This window comes from Pan troglodytes, chromosome 11 (assembly GCF_028858775.2).
Source record: "Pan troglodytes isolate AG18354 chromosome 11, NHGRI_mPanTro3-v2.0_pri, whole genome shotgun sequence".
Taxonomy (NCBI): Eukaryota; Metazoa; Chordata; class Mammalia; order Primates; family Hominidae; genus Pan; species Pan troglodytes.
In genome coordinates this window covers 39,972,848-39,998,223 of record NC_072409.2, presented here as the reverse complement: position 1 = coordinate 39,998,223, position 25,376 = coordinate 39,972,848, and the positions used below count along the sequence as shown (strand labels likewise).

At 43.7% G+C, this 25,376-nt stretch overlaps 1 protein-coding gene and 1 long non-coding RNA gene across 2 annotated transcripts in view; one reads left to right on the top strand and one right to left on the bottom strand.

The window, feature by feature from the left end:
- The window catches only part of GABBR2 (gamma-aminobutyric acid type B receptor subunit 2), a 422,124-nt gene that overhangs the window by 229,200 nt on the left and 167,548 nt on the right, over positions 1-25,376 (bottom strand). Inside the window, exon 3 of the mRNA XM_016961310.3 lies at positions 24,070-24,240. Coding sequence (XP_016816799.1) covers positions 24,070-24,240 — 171 coding nt within the window. The remainder of the gene's footprint in view (positions 1-24,069; positions 24,241-25,376) is intronic.
- Positions 137-25,344, top strand: LOC107976736 (uncharacterized). The gene is made up of 6 exons (XR_001720921.4): positions 137-549; positions 810-996; positions 11,944-12,056; positions 19,061-19,538; positions 22,599-22,709; positions 24,019-25,344. It is a non-coding gene; the product is annotated as an uncharacterized LOC107976736 (long non-coding RNA).

The window sequence follows — 25,376 nt, the reverse complement described above, 5'->3', positions numbered from 1 at the left end:
TTGGCCAATGGGAGCCCGGCAGGAGTCAGAAGACCAATGAGAACCCAGTGGGAGTCAGAGGGCCAATGGGAGCCCAGCGGGAGTCAGAAGACCAGTGAGAGTCCAGCGGGAGTCAGAGGACCAGTGAGAGCCTAGCAGGAGTTAGAGGACCAGTGAGAGCCTAGCAGGAGTCCGAGGGCCAACGGGAGCCCAGTGGCAGTTAGGGAGCCTATGGGAGCTCAGTGAAAGAGAGCCAATGGGAGGCCCCAGGAGGAGTCAGAAAGAAGGCGAGAAAGAGTTCAGGGTATTTTTTCCCTTGGCTGCTCCCTGGCTTGGTTAGAGCCCGTGTGAAGCGGCTGCTCCTCCCAATTCCAGTAGCACTGCCCCTCCCCTTGTCCTCCAGAGCAGTTGATGCTCGTGACTCCAACCATTGCTAGCCCCTGGAGCTGCAGTAGCCCTGGTTAGTTCCATTGCCTCTGCCTAAAGTACTTCACCTAAATCGGACTTCAGCTCTGAAGATGCCATCTGTTTCTTGCCAGGACGTTAATACTGTAGATATAAGTTTTTCAGGTAGAAATCATCAAAATATAATTTTTATATCCATATGTTTTCACCTAAGATTATAAGATATACTTTGTAATTCATTTCACCACTGACCATGCATGCGCGAATCCCCTTAAGTTCCGGACCTCAGCCCTCCTATGTCTAAGTCCTGCTTACCCTTTAAGCCCTATGGTAAATAGCCCTTCCTCCATGAAGTCCTTCTGGATTCTCCAATGAGATGCACTCACCCCTTCTGAACACTGGCATCCCCTGCTTCTTCCTCCCAGGCCCTGCTTTCTCGGCCCTGCTCTGGAGTAACTGGGAAGATCTTCAGTGATCAACAGCCCAGAGAATCCACTGCAGCAGCACAGAGCATGAGGTCCCCTCAGCCCCACAGCCAGCCCAGGTGTCTGGGGGAGGATGCTGGGCTGCTCACGTATGGAGAGGATCTAAACTCTGGACAGCTCCCTCAAGGTCAGGAAAGACAGTCTGCGCTTCCCCTCCCACGAAGCCCATGGAGCCAGCCCCATCCTGTAGAGGTGCTGAGTGTGTGCCCTGGGAGGGAGCTGGTGGTCTAGCTGAGCCGACTGTGTCTTGGGGTGAACACTGCACCAAAGTGCTGAGCAGGCTGCCAGCCTGGGAGCAGGGTCTGAAACTGTGCTAAACTAAGCAGATTTTATAATGTATCTTCTTACGAGCAGTACTCAGAGACTCCAGGGAACAGGTATTTACTCTGCAGTCTGAATGGAATTTTCCAAAGGGGACCAAAATCTAGAGGCACCAAGATTACTGTTATTGCTACGGCTTGTTAATCTGTCCATCTGCCCCTGGGCTGTGAGCAACTGAAGGGCCTGAAGGCTCTGTCTGAGCCCCTGTCAGATTTTGGCATAATGGCCTGGCTCAGTCAGCACTGGCTGAATGAGGGAATGAATGAGACCACAGGACACCCTATGCATCTGCCTGAGGTGGGTGTCACTTAACACCTGGTGCCCAGCATTTCAAGGGGGAGGCTTGAGGAGCATCTGTGCTTTCTCTGTGCTCCAGTTATCAGAGAAGAGCAAGGGTTCTTAGGCAGAACTGCCAGAATGCTCCAGAAGGGAAGAGAAAAATTAGAGAAGGCTGCACATCCATGATAGACGGGAAAGGCCGGAGCAACAGTGGGGACTCATTTACTGAGTGCCTGTCATATGTGGAGCCCTCAAACGTATATCACTCCTTGCGGGCATGGGTGTAAACCCAAAAGGTACAATTATGACCAGTTTATGGGTAAATAAAATGAGATTCAGAGCTGTTGAGTCAACTGCCCAAGGTCACACAGCTAGGATGTAGGGAGCCTGGGATTTAACTTCAAAGTCTATCTCTTTCTACAATAGCCTATGCTGGAAACTAGGAGCCGGCAACTTTTTTTTTTTTTTTTTTTTTTTTTTTTGGTAAAGGGTCAGATAGTAAATACTTTAGGCCTTGCAGGACTTACATGTTTTTTCCCAACAACGTTGCAAATGCAGCCATACACAATGTGCAAATGAATGGGTGTGGCTATGTTCCAATAAAACTTTATTTATGAAAACAAGGGGCTGCATTTGGTCCATAGGCCACAGTTTGCAAACCCCTGTTCTAGACTCAGGATAAAGAGCCTATGGTTCTATTTTTCCCTCTAGGAAGGCTGTGGGAGAGAGGCAAAAGCATGAACTCGAGTCAGGTGACTCTAGACTAGCATGCTAGCTATGTCCCCACTGCTGGGCTACCTTGGGTGAGTAAGGAAACTCTCTGAGCTTTTTTTCTTGTCTGTTAAAAGGGCATAACCACAACTTGTCTTTGAGTTCTTGAAAAGGTAAGCTAATATACGCTAAGTGTCTACCATGGCTAAGGTTCAATAAATGGCAGTGTTCATTATCAGAAATGACAAAGTCAAGAAGGGGAGGTGGGGAAAACATGCCATGGGATTGGGGGAAGGAGAGGAAGTGATGGTGATGCCACTGATACTAAATCCTGAAAGGTATATCTTCTCATGAAGGCTGGCTATGGGCTTTCTGCAGGAGAATGCTACTCTATACCTAACGAAACCCCAAGGGGGATTCATAGGTGCCTGTGATGGGAGAAATCTTTTCACCACCCCCGGAAGGAGCAGATGTGTGGAGCTTGGTGACTCCCCACGGAGGGTAGGGAGGCAGCTGTTCACAGACTTGATATGGCAAATTGTGTGATGTGCTGTCTTCCTGGGGCAGGCAGCCAAGCAGTGATGGAGGAGCCTCTGCAACCCCCTCCCCACAACGCCTGCTGCCCACGTCTGCTGACTCACCCAGGAGGGTCTGGGTATGCCAGAAGAAATCCAAAATGGCTCTCTAGTGAAGCACAAGGCTTTCAAAGGGGATGGAAACTTGGAGGCAGGGGAATGGTTTCTTCTGTTTCCACTTAAAGGGCATAACTTTGGCAGAGAAGGGAGGATGTGGGGAAACTCCATCAATATTGCTGAAGGCCAGGATGTGGCTCAGGACGCCAGATGATGAGTCCCTGGCAAGGGACAGAACTCACTGCCCCAAGACTGGCAACACCATATTTGGCAGGAGAATTCTCCATCTGATCGAGAGGATGCTAAACTGGAACTTGAGAAGGAGAGGAAAAGTGCCCAGGAAAAACTATAAAACCAGATATGAAGAAAGCCAATATATATGAGGAATTTTAAAAGGGGGGCCACGGAACAGGAAATGCTCAGGGAATCTCATATGTCTATATACCAAAGTACAAAGTATAGGAAACAATGTTAACTATGAAACTTTTGAGAAAGATGGTAAAGCTAAGCACAGATGTCCAACTCCCACCTAAGCTACCTCCTTCTGAAAGTGACAGAAAGGACCAAGGGAATATAAAAATAGGGGAGAATCTGCTTCAGCCTTGGAAAATAGGAAAGAGTGCCATCAATATGCCACCAACTTTGAGGAATTTCTGCTAGGTACAGTGCCAACAGAACCAGATTGAAGGCTGACTCATGGCTCTCCTTCCTGAGAAAGTAGTGCGGTGCTGCAGGGAGGGTGGATGTGCTGACGAGACTGACCTCGCAGCCTCTGATGGGTGAGTAAGTACTGGAGGGGAGGCTGGGCCACAGAAGGGTGCAGGGCCTACCTCTCACTAAGGAGTCCACCTATCACTCTGCAACCCAACAGCCTTCAGGAGTGGCTGGGTCATTAGATCTACGAACAAGCAAAGCCTATTGAAGTCCAGTTTCCCCAGGACAGGCCTAGGCACCTTGCAGACACAGCAGGCAAGTAAACAAAGTCAGAGGCCAGGGGGATCTCTGCACATCTGGAGCAGCTGTTTGACAAACTCATGAAGAAACCATTTAAACAAGAAAGGCCCACACCACCAAATGGTTTCCTAATCCCTTGGCTGCTTGTCCCTGGGATGGTCATATAAAATGTTATCATCCAGTCTTCCAGATGAATATCCAAGGTGAAGAATCTAACAGCATCTAGATAAAACAATGAGGGGACTCAAGAAGAACTCACCCATGCTGTAAGCGAATACCAGGTCATGGAAGGCATAAAATGCATATGGAACCTATGAAAACTTTCTGAAACATAAAGGAAACAAACAAGGAATGCAAGCAAAGAAAGAATATCATCTCTAAAAAGAATTGCTGTAGGAAATAAAGGTAAATTGTAATACCCATTTTGTATTTCATGGAGGTTAAATAAAATCTGGATTCTAAATCTAAAAAATAAAATATATGAGAAAAGAAACTGAGATAAAAGAAAGCAGGCATAGTTAATATAATAATGACTGGAAATGAATAATGTTATGAGAATTTTAAGAAGCATTAGAAGCAACAAGGAGCAGAATTTAATTGTAAAAAAAAACTGATGAATATTGTGGAGGACAGTCTTGAGATGTTCTCTCACAATGTGAAGGAAAAGAACTAAGATTAAAATGACCAGAGAGAAAACAAAAATATGGAGAATAAACTACAAAGGCTCACTCATGAATTATTGATATTTCTAAAAGATATCAGAACAAAAGAGTAATAATTAAAGATATAATAAAAGAAAACTAATGCAATCAGAAGAAAGACCAGATTCTTCGAATAAAAATGTAATCATATTTTAGACAAAACAAAAATCAGCTATGTGCCATTTTTTCTTTATGAGTATCAAAAATAAAGAAAGAATCCTACAAGCAACTGGTACAGGCGACTAAAAAACTTTATCTCCAAAGGAACCAAATCAGACTGCATCAGACTTTATTACAACATTGATGTAATGTCTAGAGAGCTTATGATCATAGAAATTTATACTTAGATAACTTGTCATTCATAGGCAAAGCTACAGAGAGAAATTGTGATTTATGCAAGGGCATAGATATAAAACTCATATGACCTTCCTGAAAAACAAAAGATGTACTCATGCCACAGAGAGATAAATCAAAAGACATAACTCATGAAACTGACTCATGTCAGAAGAAATTAGTCATGTAAATATGGATTTGAATCTTAAAATCATAGTTATTGTAGTATAGTTTCAAAATAAAGTGAACATCTCAAATAGCAACTGAAAAAAGCATATCCACAATGTAAAGAGTAAAATCAAATTAAAACTCAGATTATAACAATACAGAATTAGAGGCAGTGAGGGATGGAGAGTAAACAAGTGTACTGATTTATGTAACTTACAATAGATATTGTTGCATTTCTAGGTTGGCACTTAGGGAAGTAGAAGACTGATATTTTAAACTTAAAGTACAATTGTAGCATAGTTTTATTATAATGAGGATGAGATATTATTTAGCTGAAACTATAGGATTTCATCAAAGCTGTAATCAAAGACATTTATATGCTTAAATACGCTTAATAGCAACCAAAACAAGAGTAAAAAATAAATATGCAAATTAAGAAGTTAGAAGAGGAATGGTGAAAGAAACCTATATATAAAGGGAAGGTATTATTCAGGAGAAAAGCAGAAGAAAATAAATTAAGAAGTAGATAAATCAAAGCACAGCCAGTAAGAATCCAAGAGCTGGTCCTTTGGTTAAAAAACAAGATAATGGGATGCTCTACTGAAGACTTAACTTGTGTTTTTCTGCTATCTTCTTTAGCAAGAGAAATGTCTGAAAAGATGAGTAATCTTTAAAGGAGAAGCAAGTAGACCTCCCCCACGGCCTCAAGCAATCAAGTAGCTGCTTTAAGAAGGAGGATAAACATGTAGCTCTATTACGTAGCAAAATGGAATAACAGGACCATTTGGGAGTAGAGCTCTAAGAGGAACCCTCTCTGACCTGTGGGGATGTGGATATCTGAAAAGAAAAAGCCAACAGAAATTCTAGATCTATAGGAGGGGCTTGAGGATGCTAGGAAGTGCAACCGGGAACCTAGATTAGCAGCAGTAACCAGTCGGACCAGTGTCCACAGCACACTCAAGTGGCAGCAGGAAGCAAGGGCTGCAGAATGCTGGCTCTCCCAGCTTTCTATTAGAAAACCCACCAGAGTTGTTGGTCATTTTAGAGAGGGGTGGTACTTCAAGACAGAGACACTGACCCTAGTGTATCTGGCAGATGGAGTGCTTGATCCAGGTTTAATTTCATTTGAAAAAATAATAAAAAATGTAACCATTTCTTTCCCACAGAATTTAAGATGTTAATAACAATTACATCAATAAAAGAAGCAAACTATCTAATCAAGGGGAAAAGTGGGAAAAACAAGAAAGGGCATATAACAAAAAAACAGAGGCTTTAAAAATTGTCCTGAAATATATGCTAATAAATTTGAAGATCCCAAAGAAATGGACTATTTTCGAGAAAATATGTTACTAAATCCATTTAAGGAGTATAAAGCCAAAATCAATAAGCATGGAAGAAGCTACAAAGATAACTTGTAAAAAGGGCAGACTGAAAAATGTAAAATCCTGGATGGTTTCATAGACACACCTTTGTATTTTCAAAGAGCAGTTAATTCGTATCTATAAACTGTATAGGGCACCTAAAAACATGGAAAGCTTTCCAACTCTTGTCGTAAAACTAGAATATTCCTGACAACTAAACCTGACAAAGACAGCACAATCACGGCAAAATATAAATTATCATACGTACTTACAGAAAAAAATAGATGAATTGGTTAAAAGAAAAACAAACAGCACAACAAACAGTGGAATGCCAATATGGTTTAATGTAAATATGAATGCCAGACCCATTTATCCAATAACCTATTCAACCTCTCCATCTGGATATTCAACAGGCGTATCTAAACTGTTGACCCCCTTCATGGAAACTTGCTCCTCTGCACTCTCCCTCAAGTTGAGAAGTGATAACTCATTCTGTCCAGTTGCTCAGATCAAAAATTTTGGCGCCATCTTTGATGCCTCACTGTTTATCGCTCACACACTCATTCATTCCATCAGGAAATCTTGTCAGCTCTACTGTCAAAAATATCTAGAATCTGGTTGATTTTCACTATCTAGTTCAAGTCACCACCACCCTCTACTCGGTGGTGCCAAAAGCACCACTTTTAAAAACCTAAGTCAGATAAAATCCCTCTTATTAAAAAAAAAACTCTCCAGTAGTCCAGAAAGAAATCCATACTACAATGGTCAGTCGATTTCAACAAGGGTGCCAAGACCATTTAATGAAGAAATAATAATCTTTTCAACAAATGGTCCTGGAACAATTGAATAGCTTCATATGAAAGAATGAAGTTGGACCTTACCTCACACCAAATATAAAAGTTAACTCAAAAGAGATCAAAGATCAGGGATTGTATCTGACTATAAAATTCTTAGAAGGAAGCATGGGCTGAAGTATTCATGACCTTGAATTAGACAATGGTCTCTTAAATATGACATCAAAAGTAAAAGCAGCAAAAGAAAAAAAGATAGATTTGACCTCACTAAAATTAAAAACTTTTGTGCAAAAAAACACCATTAAGAAAATAAAAAGAACCCTTAGAATGGGAGAAAATATTTGCAAGTCACCTATCTGATATGATCTAATCCAGAATATATAAAGAATGCTTACAACTCAATAACAAAAAGACAAACAACCCAATTAAAAATTGGACAAAGGATTTGAATAGGCATATCTCCAAAGAGGATATACAAATAGCTAATAAGCACATGAACACATGTTCAACATCATTATTCATTAGAGAAATGCACATCAAAACCACAATGAGACACCATGTCACACCCACTAAGATGGTTATAATCTCTTTTAAAATGGAAAATAACAAGTGTTTGCAAGGATGTGGAGAAACTGGAACCCTCATACCTTGCTGGTGGGAATGTAAATGGTATATCCATTGATGCAAACCAGAAAATGGCTTGGCAGTTTCTCAAAATGTTAAACGTAGAGTTACCAAATGACCCAGCAATTCCACTTCTAGGTGTAAATCCAAGAGAAATGAAAACATACATCCCCACAAAAACTTGTACACAATGTTCATGGCACCATTATTCGTAATAGTCAAAAGTAGAAACAACTGAAATGTCCATCAACTGATGAATGATAAAATGTGTTACATCCACAAATTGGAATATTATTTGTCCATAAAAAAGAAAGGAAGTACTGATATATGCTACAACATGGATGAACCTTGAAAACATTATGCTAAGTGAAATAAGTTAACACAAGTGCCACATATTTTGTAATTCCATTTATATGAAATGTCATTATAGGCAAATCTATAGAGACAGAAAGTAGATTAACAGCTGGGGGCCGGAGAAAATGAGTGGCTGCTAATGGATGTGGAATTTCTTTTTGGAGTGATGAAATATTCTCAAATTACATAGTGGTCATTGTTGCACATTATTGTGTATATACTGAAAACCATTTAATTGTATGCTTTAAAATGGTGGACTTTATGGTATATGAATTTTTTCCCAATAAAAACAAAACCCAAAACATTCTCCAATAGTTTCCCAACTGACTCAAAGTATAAGCCAAAGTCTTCACAAATATCCTAAAAGAACCACAGATCTCTTGCCCCACCTCCACTCCACACCAACCACTCTACTTCTCCCACACCCACCCTGTTCCAGTCATCATAGCCTTCCTGACATTGCTCCAGCACTTCCAGAGTCCCTCCCACCTCAGGACCTTTGTGCATCTGTTCTCTCTGCCTGGAACCCTCTTCTCTCAGGTCTCCTTATAACCTGCCCCTCACTGCTTTCAGGTGGCTGCCCAAACATCACCTCTTTGAGGCTCTCCTTGACTTCACCACTCTCTGCATGGGATTTCCTACTCCCTTAACTCTACTTTGTCTCCCTAGCACTTGTTATCATCTGACATATTTTAAATTTATTTGCTCATTATTTTTTCAATCATTTGTTTCCCCCACTAGAATGTAAGCTCCTTGAGGGCAGGGACTTTGTTTCACTCACTGATGTGTCTACAGCACCTAGAATGGTGACCAACACAAGCTAGGCACTCAATACATATGTCTTAAATGAATGAATGTATTACCAAATGGGTACGAGGAAACTGATGACTATAATTTGTCACACTAATAGATCAAAGTAAAAATCCATAGCTATCAATACAAATTCTAAAAAGGCATCTGACATTTTAGCATGCATAGCTAAATAGGTACAAACACTGAGTAAATAAAAATAGAACATCCCTTGAGATGATGAGGAATATCTGCTCTTCTAACAGACATCAAACCTTACTAAGAGCATTCTCATTAAAGTCAAGGACAAGGCAAGAATACCCACTGTTATCACTATTTTAAAATATAACTCTAGAACATCCAGTGAATGAAGCAATATTAATGACAATAACATATATTATTCATGTTAATATATAATAATAATATATATATTATATATATATATGTATATATAAAATAGTGGGTATTCACTCCTTTGGACACTGTTCTAAGCCCTAAATGCTTTACATGTGTTAGCTGTTTTAATACTCATGACACCTAAGGTTATATTAGCATTTCCCCATTATCAGGGACACAGAAAAATTAAACAACTTGCCCAAAGTCACCCAGCTGGCAAGTAGCTGAGTTGGAATTAGAACCCAGACGGTCATTCTGCTATGACTGTCATTTACCACTATGCAGTACCACCTCAATGAAAAATGATGAAAATAAAGATGCCATAATGCTGGAAAATAGAAAGCAAGTTTATTCTTGCTCCAGATGTTATTATATCTACCTAGAAAATCCAAGAGAATTAAGAGAGGAAAAACTAGCAGAAATAATAGGAGTTCAATGTAGCCAGTCATAAGATGTGGATATATACATCAATAGTTTTCTCATATCCCACCAATAACCACTCAAAAACATCAAGCAAACTAGATCCCATTCCCCAAAGCAATAATAAATGTAAAATACCTGATAATAAACCTAACTGTTCATGGAAAGGACCTGTATGAAGAAAATGACAAAACTTTGCTGAGGATCCAACAAGAAATGTTCCATATGCATGAGTGGGAAGACATGGTATTATAAAGATGTCAACTCTTCTACAAATTAATTAAAGTAACTAAAATTCAAACAAAAATGCCAAGAATTAAACTGGTGAAAATGAAGGCAATTGTTAACAAAGAAAGGAGAGCTGCACATTAAACTATATTATAAAGGAACCCTGAGGTACCCATTCCAGCATAGACAGATTAATGGAACAAAATGTAAAAACTCAGCAACAGTCAAAAGCTGCACCATCCAAGACAGTAGCCATCAGCCACATGTGATTATCAAGTGCTTGAAATCCTAATGACACATGTTGAAATGATAGCATTTTGGATATGTTGTATTAAATAAAATATATTATTAAAATTAATGTTACCTGTTTCTTTTTACTTTATAAAATGTGGCTACTAGAAAATTTAAAATTATATATGTTGGTTTGCATTATATTTCGATCATACAGAACTGGCCTAAAGCATATGCAAAAGTGTAATATATTATTTTCTAAAGATAAAATTTAGCATAGGCATTTTAAGTAAATCAGAAAAAGATATATTAAGTGCTGAAAGAAAAATTTAGTGACTATAATGGCAGGAGAGGAAAGGTTGATATTTCAGACCATATACTGAAATTCCAGATAAACTGAAGAATGAAGTAAAAAATATACTAGAAGAAAACATAGGTATATATTTACAAAAATTTTGGAGATGGGAAGAGCTTGTCAAGCATAATGGAAAGGTGAAAAAAATGGTCTTGATAAATTTAACTGTATAACACACTAAATTTTTCAATAGATCAACTAATATCAAAAACAAAATTAAATGTCACATGAAACATGGAGAAATATCTTAACAAACGTGACAAAAGGCTGATCTGATACCCTTACTTTATAAAGAGCTCTTATAAATCGGTAAAAAAAAGAACAGTCTAATGGGAAAAAGTGCCAACAACATGAACAGCCAATTTACAAAAGGAGAAACAGAAATGAGAAATATTCTTAGTAAAAAAGAAATTCAATCTCAATAGTAATGAAAAAAATGCAAATTAAAATAGCAATTGCCAAAAATCAGAAAAGAATAATACACAATATTGGCAGGGAATGCTCCCGTATACTGCTATGAAACTCTAAATTGGTATGATCTTTCTGGAGGACAATTTGGCAATATGTACAAAAGGTTCAAAAATGTGCATATGCTATTTCTAGGAATTAACTTCAGAAAATAATCAGAGATGTTCCCACAAAAGTACAAGTATGAGTTTACTGCATTATTTATAATCAGTAAAAATTGGCAACTACCTCCATGTTCAATAATGGCGGCCTTCTTGAGTAACTGATGGCATACACACAGGGTAGAATAGTTTAAACAGGAATTGGATAAAGATGGTGAGAGCAAACACACATCTACCTCCTGTCCCATCCCCAAATCCTTGAAATGGCCGGCCAAAAAAATGTTAAGAAAAAAAAAAATCCCAATAGTTTTGGAAAAAAGAAGACCACCGTTCATGGACAGGATATTTGCAGAATTGCTGGAATATAGGAAGAAAGGGAACAGACTGTAGGATAAATATGACTGGAGGCAAATACAATTCAAAACACATCAGGGCTATGGCACAGATTGGGGTCAAGTCAAGAAGCACTGTAGCCATTAGGAGTCACGGTGACGGAGTCACGGAGAACATTTGCTGACCTGGGAAAACATTCCCCCTGCATTGCTAAGAAGCCATTTCGATAGCAAGAGTATGTATTTATTTACACACATTCATTTATGTGCATTGAAAAAATGGTAAAGACATCAGCCTAGATGTTAATGATGACCTTTCAGTGGGTAGGTTATGGCCAATTTTAAATTTTCCTTTGTGCTCTTTTGTGTCTTCCAAGTTTTCTGCATTGAGTTCATATCCATATTACAATTAAAAAACAATAATTAGTACTTTAAAATAAAAATAACCACAAAAAAGAACTTGACATTTTTATGATAAGAAAGTAACTGTAATCTTATTATTTTTCCTTTGAATTACTGTAGTAACCTCCTGGCTGCTTTCACAGCCTCTGGTCTGCTCCTCCCAATTGGCCCTCAGGACTGCTACTATCTCACTTCTCATTTAAAAACCATCCATGGCTCCCGACTGCTGACAGGTAAAGTCTCAACTTAGAGGCATGCAGGGATCTTCGCCATCCTTCTTGACTCCTAGCTCATCCTTCCACTTCTCATTCTGTTCATGGAGCTATCGAGCCCCAACAGACTCTTTGCTGTTTCCTGAAGGTTCCACACACCTTCCCAACTCCACTCCTTTGCTCATGCGGCTCTGGCACTACCCAAGCCTGGCAGATGGGCCTTGGGGGAGAAACCACAGCCAGAATGTACCAGAATAGCTCTAGGGAACCTACACACTACAAGATGCACTGCCCTGTCAGCCAAGAGGACCGGCAGAAACAACGTGTCCCGGGAAGGGTGGTAGGAGCAGCGTGAAGGGACAGTGCTCTGTTCTGAGATTCCCAACTTGAGAAAATAATAAAAATTAAATGCAGGATCCCATGGCAAAAATTCCAAAGGACTGTGAAGAGGTCCCCTTGAGACATGGTTGATTGGCCTGTATATTCACCTCCCTGCTTCTGTGGTAGGTGGGGTACAGGGACTTGGGGGGATATTGGCCCCAGACACCTGGCTTCCTCTTCTTCACAAGGGCAGGCACAAACCGGGGTTCATGTCTATACCTGCCACTTCGTGGCTATGAGACCCTGGCATTACTTAATTCCCCCTGAGTGAGTCCGCTCTCTAAAAGGGAGACAGCGCCAGATGCTGTGGCTCACACCTGTAATACCAGCACTTTGGGAGGCCAAGGTGGGAGGGTCATTTGAGCCCAGAAGTTCGAGACCAGCCTGGGCAACAAAATGAGACTCTGTCTCAACAAAAAATAAAATAAAATAAAAATAACCAGGCACGGTGGCGTGTGCCTGTAGTCTCAGCTATTTGGGAACCTGAGCCAGAAGATCGCTTGAGCCCAGGAGTTTGAGGCTGCAGTGAGCTACGACTGCACCACTGTACTCCAATCTGGATGATGGAGGGTAACCCCATCTCAAAAAAAAAATAGGGAGACCACACCATGCTGAATAATTGAACATAACTACCTGGCACACAGTAGGTTCTCAATAACTGGCAGATGAGATTTTAATCACATTTTCCTACTCCTAAGGTCCTGATGTGTGTGTGTATAGAGGGGGAAGGGTTGCTTCGCAAGGCTTGAGTCCTGCCCTGGGAGCCTGGCCCGGGGCTGGGCAGGTGGCACCAGGAAGTGTCCCTGGTGAGGGTGCTGAGGTCACTGTGGATGGTCCTTTTCCCCCAGAGACCTGAAGGATCTCCTGTGGACTGTTTTGAAGAAGGCACACTCAGTCAACGCTATGTTCCAGGATCCTCACAGCTTGAGTGGAGGATATATTTATGTAATATCACATGCCCTCTTGAGCAAAGAGTACAACACTCACCCAGCCCTTCAGGAGCCTGGCGTTGGCACCACAGACCCACGGCCAGTCACCCTAGCCTCTCTGAGCGGGGTCCATGTGGAGTGGGGAGAAGGACTCCACTCTGAGGACCTGGCGTGGAGTGTTATGGGGGACCATCCACTAGGTCCTGAGGTCTTCCTTTTGAACCAAAAATGGGACAGCCATCTTCTCTCTGCTCTGGAGTAGAGGGAGGAGGAGACTAGTGGGCCATCTGTCCCGAGGGCAGGAGCTCTGAGCCAGATAAAGGCATCCAAGCTCGGACATCTGTCTTCAGCAGGCTTAGCCATGGCAGCCACCACTGAGCAAAACATCCTGGAAATGCTCCAGATGTGCACACACTGCTCCAAGATGGCAGAAGCACTAGAAACTGGAGCCCCTGACAGGCGGTGGCTCTCACCTAGGTGGGGTCTTCCCACTCTGCAGGGGTGGGTAGGACAGAGCACTGCTAGTGGGCTGCACTTCCCACGGGGAACAGTCACATGAAAGAACAAGTGTTGCTTGAACCCCAGGATCTGTCCCTATGGAGCCTCAGCAGAAGACTGAAGGCCTGTGGGGCTGATTCTTGACATTGATCAAATGCCTTTCCCATTGATTATCTGCTTTAGATCAGAGTTTCAAGGAGAAGTCTATTGCCAGTCCCACTCTCCACCCTTCACCCATCTATCCTCATGAGTTAAATAAACAGGCGGCTAAGTGCTTTTTATTCATCCCAGTGGTCCCCAAACTTCAGTCACTCCTGCACCTCTTAGAGGCCATTTCACCATGTCTGTGCACCACCCGTGTAAGCATTAATTAGTATTTTCAATTGAACGGTGTCACTTTTTAAACAGGGATTCCATCTTAAGCAATAACATCCATGAAGTACAGTTTTGATGTGCTAGTCATCATTTTACTTTTTCCTAGTGTATAATAACACAAATACAGAGATATTAAGATTGTACAAAAATCATATCACATATTTAAACCATTCTCTGGGAAATAATGGACCTACCCTAACCCTTCAAATGCCAAAGAGGCTGCCACAAACAACCACCAAGGTCTGGACAGGACAGATAAGAAACTTTTCCTGCTGGCTGACCCACAGGCCTGGCCCCTTGCAGAGCTCAAGGGAAGAGCACAGAGAAGGAGAGGATGCTTGCTTGGGCAGGCAGCCAAGTCACCTAAAAGCATTGGCAAGTTCTTCAGATAAAAGTTGGGGCCAGAGGTGGGGCACTAGTACCATTAGGATTAGAATCTGAATCGTCGGAGTCCCCTCTGTCTCCTAATGATAAAAGATCTGCAGATACGCTGGCAGCCCAGGTGATCCTGCAGCCAGGAGGGATGCCAAGGGCAGAGCTCAGAGGTGGCTCAGCCCTCCAAGTGTGCTTGGCCTTGTTCTTAGCTAAAGTGAGCTTGGGAGCACAGTGGTCCCACCTGAAGGCTGTCCATTCCTTCAGTGCAGTGGTTCTCACACTCTAGCTGCATCAAAATCATAAAGCTGAGCCCATCCCACAGTGTCTGATTCACTGGGGCTGGGACAGAGCCCAAGTGGTCCTGCTGATGATGCTGGTCCAGGGACCACACTTTGAGAACGACTGGTGTAGAAGTCAGTATTGCCCAGTCCTGAAGAGAGAGGATTCTGAAGCATTAACAACTCAGGAAAAAATTCTCCCAGGATGACAAATTCAGGAAAATTAACTTGGACACAAACTACCGTGTGTGCATTCCCAAAGCCCAACACCTATAAGCAAGCACGTGGCAGGTTCCTGGGGACTGTTGATGCCAATGGCTGGTCCAGAACTTTCCACTGAGATCTCTAGAAGAATTTCCACCAACAAACAATGTCACATCCAAAAAAGACTTCAAGTTAAGAAATGATGGCATGACCTGAGTGGAATTCTGCAGGAGTCAGACTTGCTGACTCTGCCAGAACTGCCTGGCCCTTTGCAACCATCCCCCCTTGCCAAGTTGCCATCTGTCCCACCAAAGGGGCCTCGGGTCAACTCCTTTAAAGTTACTGCTTACTCTTCCAGAGCAGTATCCTGGGAGACACTCCTGCAGGGGAGGACAGGGAGACCCTGGGCTTGCATCTAACCTAGGAGTCACCCTTGTTAGAATCATCCGTCATTCCCTGCTGCTCTTCCAGATGGCCCGGGTGACTCAGGCAGGAGGCAGTCAAGAGAGGGAATGGACTCTTCACAAGCCTGGATGCTGGGGCTGGGGTTTCTCTGCACCCCTTACACCTTCATCTCACCATCCCAGGAACAGGTGGACTCAGGAAAACAGGAGGGAAAGAACTGCATTTGTCCCTAAGAATCTGGCCTAATGGATCAAGAATCATGTACTGAAATCCTCACTGAACATACCTGCACCAGGGAGCATGCAGGGTGAGGGGACACAGGGATCTGCTGTGGCTCTCATTCATCATCTCATCTCATCCCCCATCCAGTGACAGTGGGTGAGAGATGAGGAAGCAAATGGTGTCTTGTGCTGCATCATGCAAAGAACTGGTATGGGGAGAAAAATGAGGAGGAAGAACACAGAGACGGCACACCTGGAGCCAGCTGGGGAGGTTGAGCCAGATGGAGGGCAGGATGTTCCTGCCAAGAGAGAAGCCAGCATGGAGGTGTGGCTGGACCAAAGGGGCAAAGGAAGAAGTGACTGCAGGTGAGACAGAGGAGGAGGCCTCAGAGAGACCATAAAGGGTCTCAAGCCATGCTAAGGAGCTTGTTCCTGCTCAGAGCAGCAGGAGAGGATGATGATTCTAACAAGGGTGGCTTCTAGATTAGATGCAAGCCCAGGGTCTCCCCTTCCTCCCCTGCAGGAGTGTCTCCCAGGCTACTACTCTGGAAGAGTAAGCAGCAACTTTAGAGGAGTTGACCCGAGGCCCTTTTGGTGGGGCAGATGGCAACTTAGCAAGGGGTAAAGGTTTCAAAGGGCTAGGCAGGGCCCTGGAGGGCCTGAAAGGGCAGGTGCTTTGAAGAGGAAGCTCTGCAGATGGTGACCTTTTGGTCTCGGGCAGATTAAGGGCCTCACCTCAGTGGGGCCTGCCACTTGAGAGAGGTCACCAGTACGGAAAGGTCAGCCTCAGAAGCCTCGAGATCACTGAGGACCAGTGACTAGGTGGGGAGTCTTGGAGCTTGGAGGGAGAAAAGGGAAAGGCAGCCATGCTCATGGCAGGCACAGAAACTCAGCCATGCAGTGGGGCTCCTGAATAGGGTCCAGCCACGGGCTAAGGAACCTGATTCTGGATGATAATAAAAATAACAGCTGCCCCTTGCGTGGTGCTGAGGATAAGCCAGGCACTTTTCTTAGTACTTTAAGTATCCTAACACATTGAATCCTCCCAACAACCCTAAGAGGTAGGTGCTATTATTATCCTCATGCTCAAGATGAAAAAAAGATGGCAAAGAAGCCTACGAAAAGATGCTCCACATCATATGACATGAGGGTAATGCAAATTAAAACAACAAGATACCACTGCACATCTATTAGAATGGCCAAACTCCAGAACGCTGACAATACCAAATACTGGAGAGGATGGGGAGTCACAGAAACTCTCATTCATTGCTGGTGGGAATGCAAAATGGTACAGCCACTTTGGAAGACAGTTTGGCGTTTTCTTACAACATGAAACATACCCTTACCATATGATCCAGCAATGGAGCTTCTTGGTATTTACCCAAAGAGCTGAAATCTGATGTCCACAAAAAATCCTGCGCATGGATGTTTAGAGCAGCTTTATTAATAATTGCAAAAAATGAGAAGCCACCAAGATATCCTTCAGCAGATGAATGGATAAACTGTGGTACATCCTGACAATGGATACAGTTGACACTTGGTAACCACAGGCTCCTCATCCATGGATTCAACCAACCATGGATTGAGGATATTTTTTTTCAGGGGGACACCGGGGGAACAGAGTCTCACTCTGTTGCCAGGCTGAAGGACAGTAGTGCCATCTCAGCTCACTGCAACCTCCACCTCTCAGGTTCAAGTGATTCTCCTGCCTCAGCCTCCCAAGTAGCTGGGATTACAGGCGCCCGCTACCATGCCCAGTTAATTTTTTTGTATTTTTAGTAGAGACAGGGTTTCACCATGTTGGTCAGGCTGGTCTTGAACTCCTGACCTCAGGTGATCTGCCCACCTCAGTCTCCCAGAGTGCTGGGATTACAGGCATGAGCCACCACACTCAGCCCGGATGGAGGATATTTTAAAAATAAATAAATAAATAAATAAATAACAACAGAGCAACAAAAAATAACACAAAAAAACCCAATGCAGTATAACAACTATTTACCTAGCATTTACACTGTATTAGGTATTAAAGGTAATCTAGAGATAATTTAAAGAATATGGGAGGATGTGCATAGGCTATATGCAAACACTACACTATTTTATATCAGTGACTTGAGGATTCTCAGATTTTGGTACCCATGGGGGTCTGGGAACCAATCCCCCATGGTTACTAGGGGACAGCTGTGTTAATTCAGCACTAAAACTAAACAAGCTATCAAGCAATGAAAAGACATGGCGGAAAGTTAAATGCGTATTAAAGAAGGGAAATAAGCCAATCTGAAAAGGCTACATTCCGTATGATTCCAACTAAACGACATTATGGAAAAGGCAAAACTATGGGGATCAGTAAAAAGACAGAGGACTTTTAGGGTGGTGAAAACACTCTAATGATACTATAATGATGAATACATGTCATTACACATTTGTCCAAAACCATTCAATATACCCCACCAAGAGTGAACCCTAATGTAAACTCTGGAGTCTGGGTGATGATGCCCTGTCAATGTAGATTCATCAGTTGTAACAAATGGGCCACTCTGACAGGGATGGTGAGAATGAGGAGGCTGTGCCTGTGTGGGGGCAGGGAGCGTATGGGAAATCTCTGTACCTTACTCTCAATTTTGCTATGAATTTAAAATCCTCTAAAATTAGTCTCTTAAACAAACAAAGCAGAGGCACAAAGAGGCAAGTAATTCTCATGGCCATGTCCCTGGGAGTGGCAGGATCAGGGTCAAAGGCCAGGTCTCCATAAGCTCACATCCTAGAATCCAAAATTCTTTGAGCTAGGAGGGATCTTAGAGGTCAACTGGCCCAATTCTCTTAGCTTACAGAAAGGGAAACTGAGACCCAGAGACAGCAAGTGATTGGCTTACGGGTACTTAAGCACTTAGTTGGTTAGCTGCAACATAGAATTGAGAGCCCAAAGAATAACTTGGTGAGGATGGTTGGGTAGACCATAAGACTTGAAAAGGGGGAGAGACCCAAATGTCTCTGCCTCCCTCTGCTGTCTTTCTAGGCATCCCCTGCCCACTGCCTTCATCTCCACCCCAAGCCCTATCTCCCTCCTGGGCCCACAGTGCCCATGTGACATCACTCAGCACTCTGGCCTCTCAGCTCCTTGCCCTAAATTCCAGTGACCTGCACCTCCATGCCACAATGGGTCTTCACACATCACCAGGGTCTGGACTCTCGGTACTTATGCCCCTCTTCTGGCTCTGTCCACAGCCTCCCAACAACCCTCCAGTTCCTTACCACAGCCCCTCAATGTGCACACGGGTTACCTGCCTGCCTATCCCTTTCCAACACAGACTTCGTGGACCACCCAACTCTTCACACCCCTACTGTTGTCTTCCATCTGGCAGGGCCCCCAGCACTGGACCAAGGCCTCCTTCCACCTTCTCCATCCTGCTCCTCAGTCCCCAGGCCTGCTGAGGGCCACAAGTAGACCGAGGCCACCAGGTAGAATGGGGCTACTTTGAGCTCAAGGTCTCCCACCACCAGAGGGCGTCACTTCCACCCTGAGCTCCTGACTCTGAGCCAATTACGCAGGACGTGAGTTCTCAACGCTGGCGACACACTGAAGCCACCTGGAGAGCTTGGACAGGCTCCAACACCAGGGTCGTCCAGCGTGATTGCTCTGGGGATGGCCTGGGCATCAGGATTTTCAAAGCTCCCCAGATGCTCCATCCATACAAGGGATTACCACTCAGCAGTAGAAAGAAACAAACCACCGCCACATGCCACAGCATGATGTGCCTCAAACACTGCGCTAAGTGAAAGAAGCCAGACGCAAAAGACTGCGTGTTCTTTAATTCCATTTATATGAAATTTCCAGAAAAGGTAAAACTATTCCTGGGGCTGGGGGGTGGAACTGACTACAAATGGGCACATGGGAATTTTTAGAGTGATGAAGACTGTTCTAAAACTGGATTGTGGCGATGGTTGCACAAACACATACTTTTTTTTTTTGAGACAGGGTCTCACTGTCTCCCAAGTTAAAATGTGCAGTAGGGCAATCATAGCTCACTGCAGCCTTGAACTCCTGGGCTCAAGCCTCTCAGGTAGCTTGGACTATAGGTGTGCACCATCATGCCCAGTTAATTTTTGTATTTTTTTTGTAGAGACAGGGCTTTGTCATGTTCTCCAGGCTGGTCTCAAACTTCTGGGCTCAAGCAATCCTTCCACTTTGGCTTCCCAAAGTGATGGAATTACAGGTGTGAGCCACCACACCTGGCCAACATAAAAAATTTATAAAAAATAATTGAACTGTACATTAACAATGGATGAACTGTATGGTATGTAAATTATATCTCAATAAGGCTATTAACAGTGAAGAAAAGGAAATGGAAGAAAATCCAAAAATGTACATTTTATTTTGTATTAAAATCAAAATTTCCCTGGTGATTCTAGCGAGCAGCCAGAGTTGAGAACACAATGCAGGAAGCCTCACCACTCACCCCCAGGCTGTGTCATTGATCTCTGGTCCTCCACAGCACAAGGCCCATCACAGACCATGGCACATAGGAGGCCACACTGATTTTTTGAGTGAATGGGCCTGCATTTTCAGTTTGCCCCATGAATCACTGGAGAAGCAAATAGCTATTTAGTGAGCACCTACTACACAGAGATCTTTCATTTCTGTTTTCTCACTTAACCATCTCATCTTCAGTACCTGCGAGGTAGGATAAATAGCCCCATTTTACACAAGGGAAAAGTGGATCTCTATGAGGCCTAGGATCTCACAGCCATCACTTAGCAAGGATGGGCTCAGAGATCAGCCCACCTGGTACCAAATCCTTCCTTCTTTTGTCTCATTTACATCTTTCATCCAGAGGGGGCATGGCAGAGCAAGTTGAAACTTTCCAGTAGCCAATTCTCTCCATGGAACCCTGGTCCCAGCAGCAGCTCTAGATCTGATACATCCTAGGGTCAGCATGGGAAAGTGAATTGCCTGGGGTCACGCAGCCATGCTTGGCCAAAGTGGGCCTAGAGATCAGTACCTCGGACCCAAGTCCTGAGCAGCCTCTGGGTTACCATGGGCTTACCTTGAAACTCAGAGGTTGGAGGTGCTCACAGGAGCAGCTGGTCCCTAGGTGGGATGGCCCTCAGCCTTCTACCTGCTTCCATAGTCCTAATGCCACAGTAATAAGCTCCGTGGGAGTAAAGCCCCTCCACCACCCCCTCCGACTTCAGGATTTCTTTCACTTGACATTCCTTCCAGTGCACCAGTCCGGAACAGAAGTGCTTGACGTTGCTGATCGACCAGTTTCATAAAAGGAATCCAGTTTCCTTTGCACTCATGAAAAGCTGTTAGCCCCTGGCGAGTTTCCAGGGCCTGCACTCCAGCGATGCAGCCCAGACATTGAGAGAGGGATGCCAAAGCCCTTGGGCACAGAGAGGAGTCAGCTGGGCTGAGAGATTTAAATCAAGAGAGGTCCTTGCCAGCAATACCAGCAAGCAGCATCCTGTCCTCGGGAAAAGAGGTTTCCCACTGAGATGCCCTGAAACCCTGGCTGAGGGCCCCAACACGGCTGTGCAAGGGGAAAGATGTGCTACCCAACAGTCAAGACCTGAGATTACCCAGTGAGGACCATGTAGCGAGGACACACAGCAACAGCCTGAGGGTACAGCTTCCAGCCCTGCCTGGGCTCTTTACCAGCATGCGCCCTGGGGCAAGAGACCTCCCACCCTCTGCAAACCTCAGTTTCCCCATCTGTAAAATGGGAACCATCACTCCTCCTTACAGGGTGGCTGTCTGTGAGAGTTTTTGGGAATCTATAAGGCACACAACCAATGTCAGGGCTCACAATTTACCCCCTTTAGAACCAGTCTGGTGGGAATTTCAAACCTCTTAGGCTATATGCAGGTAGTTCCTATGCAATTCCAGGAAGCTAGAGAAGAAAAGAAGGAGAAATGGGAAGTCTGAACTGAGGGGTTCAGGACCCCAAAATTTAGTCCTGACTTTTCTGTGAACAATCTTTCATGACTTCAGAGGTGCCTTGAAACCTTGAACTTTGTCCCCTTCCCTCTCTGGGCCTTAGTTTCCCCTTCTACAAAATGAGGAGGGTAGGAGATATGTCTCTAAGGGTCCTTCAGGCTCTGACAGCCAAAGATGCTATTAGAAAAAAGCAGGTCTGGCCGGGCCCGGTGGCTCATGCCACTTTGGGAGCACTTTGGGAAGCTGAGGTGAGCAGATCAAGAGGTCAAGAGATCGAGACCATCCTAGCCAATATGGTGAAACCCCGTCTCTACTAAAAATACATAAATTAGCTGGGTGTGGTGGCACGTGCCTGTAGTCCCAGCTACTCGAGAGGCTGAGGCAGGAGAATTGCTTGAACCTAGGAGGCAGAGGTTGCAATGAGCCGAGATTGCGCCAGTGCACTCCAGCCTGGTGACAGAGTGAGACTTCATCTAAAAAAAAAAAAAGAAAAGAAAAAGAAAAGAAAAAGGAAAAAGCAAGTCTCTCTAAATCCTAGTAGAGTCCAATGTTAATGGGGCCATGGGATGGGTCCTTCTTATCCTCCACCATCCACTTGTTTCACTCTCATTTTAGAACATTTCTCGCTTCTCTATGAAGGCGGCCTTTCAGCAAAAGCCTCTTCAGCGTTTGGCAATGAGTCACTCCCGCTGGAGGTCAAGTTCCCTTTGTGCCTCCTCCTAGGGGCTGAGAAACAGAGAGGTGGGAAGATGACGAGCAGTCTTGCCTGGGAAAAGCTTGCCTTGTTTGGATACCCACAGACAGTGGGGCCAAACACTTCCACTTTTCACGCACCTCCAAAAACAACCCTCTCTGTGTATGAACTTTACAGTTTACGAAGCTCTTTCAGATCCATTACTCATTGGATTTTGGCAGAAGCCCTGCAGGGAGGCATGCAAGAAGTTATTGTCCCCATTTTACAGGGGAGGAATCGAAGCTCAGAGAAGCAAGGTAACGTCTCCAAGGTCACACAGCCAATGTATGAAGTGGTCTCTCCTTCCCATGGAAGAGACAGGCGGCAAGAACCTCAGAAGGTAAGTGCAGAGCTGCAGTGGAAACCAGGTCTGCTGATCACCAGCCCTGTTCTACTCCCAACTTTCTTGCCACCCTGCCCGGCCTTTCCCCATTCTCAGGCTGGCAAGAGGCTGTGTGTCTGCCCCCACTGCTCCGGCTGAGGTCTGTCTAGACCCCTGACTCACACATGGAAATCCTCCACATGGCTAAAGTTTGTTTCTCTTGGGCTGCTAAGAACACTTGGTTTGTCTTGTGTTTTTGGAGGCTCCAAGTATCAAAAGCACACATGGGAATAGAAAGGAAAGGAGGAGGCACAAAGCAAATGGGAAAAAAGACAGGAGGCCATTTTGTACTCATCTGAGTGAGGCTAATGTTTCAAATATTTGTTAATATCCACTGTTAGTCAGGATATGTGAAAATGGGAATTTTCAAATGCTGTTGGTGGGACTAGAAATTAGAACTGCCTTTTTGGAAGTCAGTCCTTCTCAAATTTTTAAATGGCCCAGCAATTCCACTTCTAGAAGTCTACTGCCAAGACGCACACCTAGCCATGAGAGTATGGTTGTCCCATTGAAAAGTGGTCAACGTTCAGAGGGGCTGGCTCGGTAAGTTACGATATACCCATCTGACAGAACACCAGGTCCCTTTAAACCATGAGGTTAATCAAGGCCTCTAAGATGTGTTGTAAAGTGAAAAAAGAAACATACATGATATGAAGTCATTTGGCTTTAAAACAAATACATCGAAAAAGTTCTAGGCAGATGAACCCCTAAGTGAAAGCAGGAGTTAACTTTCAGAGAGAAAGCATGATTCAGGTGGCTTGGGACAAAGCAACACTTTTACATTTTTTACTACCCATATTTTGGCTTTTTTTTTTCCACAACAAAACACATACACAAAACAAAAAAATTGCCTACCATATATTAAGGTGTGTTTGTAAGTCATTTAGAACAAACAAAACTCTATACCCCATCCAAGGTGACACTGGCATCTTCGGTCCAAGCCAGCCCTTCCCCAAAACTCTCCTCACAGATGAACACACCTCCTTGGTAGAACTTTGTGATCTTAGATGGTCACGACAGCATCAGTAACAAAGACAAGCCCACAGGGCCACTGAGGGAATAAGCCACACGAGGTAGCCAATAAAAAGAATGAAAGGGAAGGTTCACTCCTGATGATGGTTTCCACCAGTCCTATGCACAGTGAAATTCCTCAGCTACCAGCTCTATTTTGTCAACGGTGAAACAGCTTTGATCGCACTAACCAACACATGCTTAAAAGCCCTGTGACAGTACCCATCCCTGACTAAACCACATTGCCTTTTGCTAGATGACAGCAGCAAGCAGTAAGGCAGGCCGTGTCCACACAAGCCGAGCGTACCTCAGAGAACCTCTGAACGTCTTGCGTCAGCGTGCCCACGCGCTTCCACTGGTAGTGCTTGAGCAACTTCAGAATGGCTGGATTCACCGCATTGTCTGATGGGACGGTCCGAAAGAAATAAGGGTATTTTTTCTTATCGGCTAGAACAGGCGTGGTTGCAGCAAAAGAAAGCTGAAAAACACAAAAGAGACAACGCTTTTTACTGATAAGCCTCACAGCTGTGACCCAGCATCTTTCTGGAATAGAGACTGTTAGCTTCAACTTAGAGCATAAACACACAGGGACAGATATTTTTAAAACTTTTTTATTGTAAGAGTAACATATCATAATGGAAGGGAAGGTTTAAAAATGCAAAATAAGGAGGAAGAAGGGAAAAAATAGCCAATGATCTACCCCTCCCTAAAGAACCATCATTCATGTTATCGTCTATTCCTTCCCAGTCCTTTTTCTATGCAGGGATTGAATTTTTTAAAAAAGATCCTGAAATCATTCTACATGCACAATTGAATTGTTTTTCCCCATTTAACGGTATCCTTAAAAACTCTTCGGCCGGGCGCGGTGGCTCACGCCTGTAATCCCAGCACTTTGGGAGGCCGAGGCGGGCGGATCACGAGGTCAGGAGATCGAGACCATCCTGGCTAACACGGTGAAACCCCGTCTCTACTAAAAATACAAAAAATTAGCCGGGCGTGGTAGCGGGCGCCTGTAGTCCCAGCTACTCGGGAGGCTGAGGCAGAAGAATGGCGTGAACCCGGGAGGCGGAGCTTGCAGTGAGCCGAGATCGCGCCACTGCACTCCAGCCTGGGCGACAGAGCGAGACTCCGTCTCAAAAAAAAAAACAAAAACAAACAAACAAAAAACTCTTCGTAAACCTTATAATAGCTGCACAATATTCCAGCATATGAATATACCATAATTTACTGAATCGTTTCTAATTTGGGGTTATTTCGATTATTTCTAATTTGTCATTATCATCATATTATTCTACAGGCATCTTTGTACATAGCATTTTTTGTTTTATATTTTGGGATGTTTCCATAAGATAGAGTCTGTGATGTAAAATTTTCCAGATAAAGAATATGAGTCTTTAAAGATTTATACTTATTTCCAAAAAACATTTTATCGGTTTGCAAATTTACTAGCCAGGAATGATTAGAGGGCCAGTCTCACCACATCTTTGCCAACACAGGGAGTAAAAAATGTTATTCTGTCTAATTTTGTAATGATTTATCACCAAATAAAACCCTGAATCATATCGCATTCATGGTTATAGATAATGCTGAACTTTTCCCTATGGTTATTAACTA